The sequence below is a fragment of the Lactuca saligna genome, chromosome 7 (genome assembly GCF_052625555.1).
Source record: "Lactuca saligna cultivar CGN05327 chromosome 7, ASM5262555v1, whole genome shotgun sequence".
Lineage (NCBI taxonomy): Eukaryota > Viridiplantae > Streptophyta > Magnoliopsida > Asterales > Asteraceae > Lactuca > Lactuca saligna.
This window is the reverse complement of record NC_136423.1, coordinates 113,391,898-113,396,490: the sequence shown is the minus strand read 5'-3', so window position 1 is coordinate 113,396,490 and position 4,593 is coordinate 113,391,898. Positions and strand designations below refer to the sequence as shown.

Genomic DNA, 4,593 nt, shown 5'->3' with positions numbered 1-4,593 from the left:
GCACTCCTTGTTGGAAGCCTCAATAGCGAGGGAGGCTTTCTAACACTGGGAAGTGGAAGCGTCAATAGCCTTAGCCGCAGCAGAAAGCGAGGCGTTGTGTTCTTGAACGACATAGGAGAACAAAGCCTTTAAAGAAGCTTCAGAATAAGCCCCAGAGGAAGAGGAGGAAAACAGTTGATCGAGTTTGTCGTTGACTGCTTTGAGATGATGCTTGGTAACAGGCTCATCATCATCTTCATCACTCTATACACGGTAAGGACTAAAATAAGTGGAGTCAAATTCCAAGTCCTCACCACCTAGAACTGGGGTGGTATCAGTAGATGGACTAGGAGATAAGGGTTTGATAGTGGTAGGAGGTTCGGTTGTTACTAGTGGTTCGGTTGTAATGGGTGGAGTGGGAACTGTAGAATGAGCCCCTGTGGTAGTGGTAGTGGTAATGGTGGTAATGTCTGTGAATATAGGAGTAGGGATGGGAATAGTGGTCGATGGTTGAGTGGTGGGGATAGGGAATATTAGAGAGATGGATACTGGCACGGTAACATGTGGAGGAGAAGGAGGTTGAGAGCGAACCATAATTTATGGTGTAGGGGACCGAGGCGGGGTATCACCACGACCCGAAGCCTCATCTTCAGAGCTTTCGCTTTCAGAGTCTGAAGGAGGAGCATATTTATGTTTGGGAGGAACATACTTGGAGTCTGAATCACTGGAAGATTGGAGTATAAGTTTCCTAGCGGGCTTCTTCTGGTTCTTTGGTTGAGGCTGTGATGGAACACCCTTGTCAGACTTTCGCTTCTTAGGGGTTTGCCCCTTGGTTGGTTTGGAAACCTGTGTCTCTTTCTGGGTGTTAGTTTTCTTTCCCCTTTTCGCTGGCTTGTCAGCTTCTTCAATGGAGCGAACCATGGTTGGCGTAAGCTCCCTTGGACCCGAAGACGGAATCTTTCTGTATTTTTCCAGAACATTACTCACTGTAGAGACACGAGCGAGCATGGTGTCAGCGACGGATCCAATGAAGGAGTACTTGGTGGGATCTGTGACGATTATGTTGGTTGTATGAAAAGTAGCGATGGAGGAGAGAAGAGAATCCATCATGATTGGAACGTGAATACGATCCATTTCCCACTTAGTGATTACAGACCAATATCGCCCACAGGAGATCTATGAGTGTCTGGATGAAGAAACCAAGCTATGAACCAGTTGTTGCCAGATAATGGTGCCATAATCCAAATCTATCCAATGATATAAACCATAAAGCACAGTCATAAATCACTTGCTTGCCGCATCTGAGTCGGCGCTGCGCTCAGAGAGTCCTTTGACCAGCAAAGTGAAAAGGCCATTCCATTGAGGAGGAAGGCAAGACTTCTTGAACTTGGTAATGGTGGTGAGGGTTTCAGTATACCCCATTTGATAAAACATAGAGAATAGTTGACCAGTAGTGATGGATTCAGGGTTTACCAGGGTTTGTTCTTGAGAAAGACCAATTAGGGCACAGAAGCAATGCTTGGAGATGGAAGTCTTCTCATTGTGGATTTCAAAGTGAATTCTTTCATGAACCTTGTTGTAGTAAGCAGTGGAGTAGACAAGTGAAAGGCAGGACATGGGAACAACCTCGACTTTGGACAGAGCATCGACCAAAGGTGAGTATTTGAGACACTCAACTACATACAACATGTAGGGTTCATAGACAAAAGGAGTGAGATCGATGATTAGGTTTTGTTGAGGTTTGATAGTGAGGAGTGTTTGGAGAACAGAAGTGTCATGAACTGAGGAAGATTCTGCCATTTTTGATGCTTGGAGAAGATGATGAACAGTAAGAGAAATCACCTTTGTTCTTTGAGAGAGTTTTGTAAGTGATAAAGGGGTAAAGATCAGCGTGCCAAAACCTTTTATACTTACAAGGAGGAGAGAGAAAAATCTGGCTGATATCTTGGATTATTTCAAAAATAGCGCCTGACTTGACGGGTGAATAGTTGTCATACCTATGATGAAGCAGGAAAGAGAAAGGACGTTTCCTTTTTGCAAGACATTCCATAAAAATCTCTATTTCAAATCAGCAAAACGATTGGATAACCGCTGAGTCAGCGTTCTCTTTATTCCAATCGTCACCCCATAATCCACTTGAATCATCATTGCCTGTTGTGATTTATTGAACAAAATTAAAAGAACCAGGTGGTGGAAAATTGAGAATTTTAATGCATAGGGTGTAAAAGATAAAGAAATAAAGCAAACTTTTTTATGATAATTTGTGATGTATTAAAAAGACATAAAACGACTGATTCTAGGCATGAATCGTTTCCTTCAAAGTCAAGAGAGACATTAAAGTGCTTGTTTGGTTTCCCATTAAATAACGATCAATAACTTAGTATTGAAAGGCATATTTTTAAATTTTATAAAGGGTGGCTTTCACTTCAATTCATGATTTCGATACATGACGTAAGACCGAAACTGAATGAAGGACTTGTGAGATCAATGTGATCTGTTGAACAAGTAGGTAGGATATATTTTTTAATGCCAAAAGAAATTATAGAAATCGCAAAATCAAAAATAAACTGGATCTTTAGGGGAAGAAAAGCCTTGGTTTTAGACAAATTCATAAAAGATCACTCAAAAATAAAAAGAGATTTCAGTAGGTAACAAGTAACATCTTGAATATGATAATTCACCGTCAATTCATTATTGGTGTTCAATTGTGGGTTTCACTTAGTACATAGTGAAACGAAACTAAGATCATTAACACAGATTTTGTATAACCATAAACATTAGTGGTAAATGCTGAGAGTCTCAAGGGTTATATTGGTGAGATGAAATATGATGAAGAAAAATGTTGTAAGTGGTATAAGAAGCAAATGTACCTCTACTATAAAAAAGAAGGACCAAGTAGAAAACTCTAAGCTCATTTTGAGAAGAGTAAGGTAGCTCATGATTAGAGTGAATATGTCAGCCTAGATTGGGAAAACATGATTTGTATATATCATGTTATTAAGGCTTCACTCAAAATCTATAGAGGCTTTGGTCAACATGCAACAACATGCTTCTAGGGACACCTAACTAATTAATAAAAAAATATACCTACTTTAGCTTCACAATCGAGAATAACACTTATATAAAGAAAACCATTAGATAAAAAAAAATAAAAAAATATCTTTGTATTTTGTGAGAGTTTTTCAATTGAACGAAAGATAAAAATATTTTTGGATTATATAAATATAAAAAGAAGTATTTAAAAGAGTGTACAATAGAATACAATCAAAGTGCCTTGTTAAGAAAAAGAAGCGAACGAGTTCAGAAGGACCGAACCCGAAATAGACCGAACGTTCGGTTTATTTCGGTTGGTGGTCGATCTTCACCCGAAATATACGGAACCCGAAATAGACCGAACGTTCGGTTCATTTCGGTTAGCTCTATTTCGCTTCTTACCTTTATTGAAGCGAAGGTGGTTTTGGTATGGATTCTACTTCCATCATTCCTAGGCCTTGTAGAATCTTGTTGAAGCTCGCTTCAGGTAAAGCCTTAGTGAATATATCTGCCAATTGATCAATTGTCCTGAAGAAATTAATTTCCACGTTGCCATCTTCGACGTGATCTTTGATGAAGTGATACCTCAGTGCTATATGTTTAGTCTTTGAGTGTTGCACTAGATTCTGACAAATCCTAATTGCGCTTTCAGAGTCGCAATATAGTGGGATTTTCTTCATGTTTAGCCCATAATCCCTAAGCTGACTTTGTATCCATACAACTTGAGATGTACATGATGCTGCAGCGATGTATTCAACTTCTGCAGTGGAGAGAGAGACAGAAGTTTGTTTCTTCGATTGCCAGCTAACCAATTTACCATATAGAAATTGGTATCCTCCAGTGGTGCTTTTACAATCTAATCCACAGCCATGTAAGTCAGCGTCTGAGAACGCTTGAACAAAGATTCCTGAGTTGGCTGGATACCACAGACCGAGAGAAGAGGTTCGCTTCAGATAGCGAAAGATGTTTTTCATGGCTTGCAGATGAGGTTCGCGGGGGTTAGCTTGGAATCTAGCACAGTAACAGACTGAAAACATGATATCAGGTCTACTGGCTGTGAGATACATCAGAGACCCAATCATTTGATGATAGAGCATCATATCAGCAGCTGGCTTTTCCAATGAGGGTGTAAGCTTTGTCCTAAAGCCCATTGGAACTTTAGCTTTGGAGCTTCCCATCATACCAAACTTACTCAATAGTGTCTTGATGTATCCCTCCTGATTAATAAAAAGACTTCGGGTCCCTGTCTAATGTTTAAGATAATGAAAAAGTTAATTGGACCCGTTGAGCTCATCTGAAATTTAGTTTCCATCAACTTCCTGAATTCAGCTGTTAAGCTGGGATTCGTGGAGCCAAAGATGATGTCATCAACATAAATTTGGACTATCATAAGGTGGTTACCTTCTCTCTTATGAAAGAAGGTTGGTTCAACTGAACATTGTTTGAATTTTGACATTTTTAAGAATCGAGTTAGAGTTTCATACCATGCTCCGGGAGCCTGTTTTAGGCCATATACAGCTTTGTCAAGTATGTAACAATGATCTGGATACTTCTCGTTCACGAAACCTAGCGGTTGCTTAA

The 4,593-nt window shown here is 39.8% G+C and overlaps 1 protein-coding gene across 1 annotated transcript; it reads right to left on the bottom strand.

Annotated features, from left to right (window-relative positions):
* Window positions 1-2,047: 2,047 nt before the first annotated feature.
* LOC145007155 (secreted RxLR effector protein 161-like) lies at window positions 2,048-4,190 on the bottom strand. The gene is made up of 2 exons (XM_078966138.1): window positions 3,746-4,190; window positions 2,048-2,130 (listed from the first exon to the last, which is right to left on the bottom strand). Exons 1-2 carry the CDS (start codon window positions 4,188-4,190, stop codon window positions 2,048-2,050), a joined length of 528 nt encoding a protein of 175 aa, XP_078822264.1.
* Window positions 4,191-4,593: the final 403 nt, after the last annotated feature.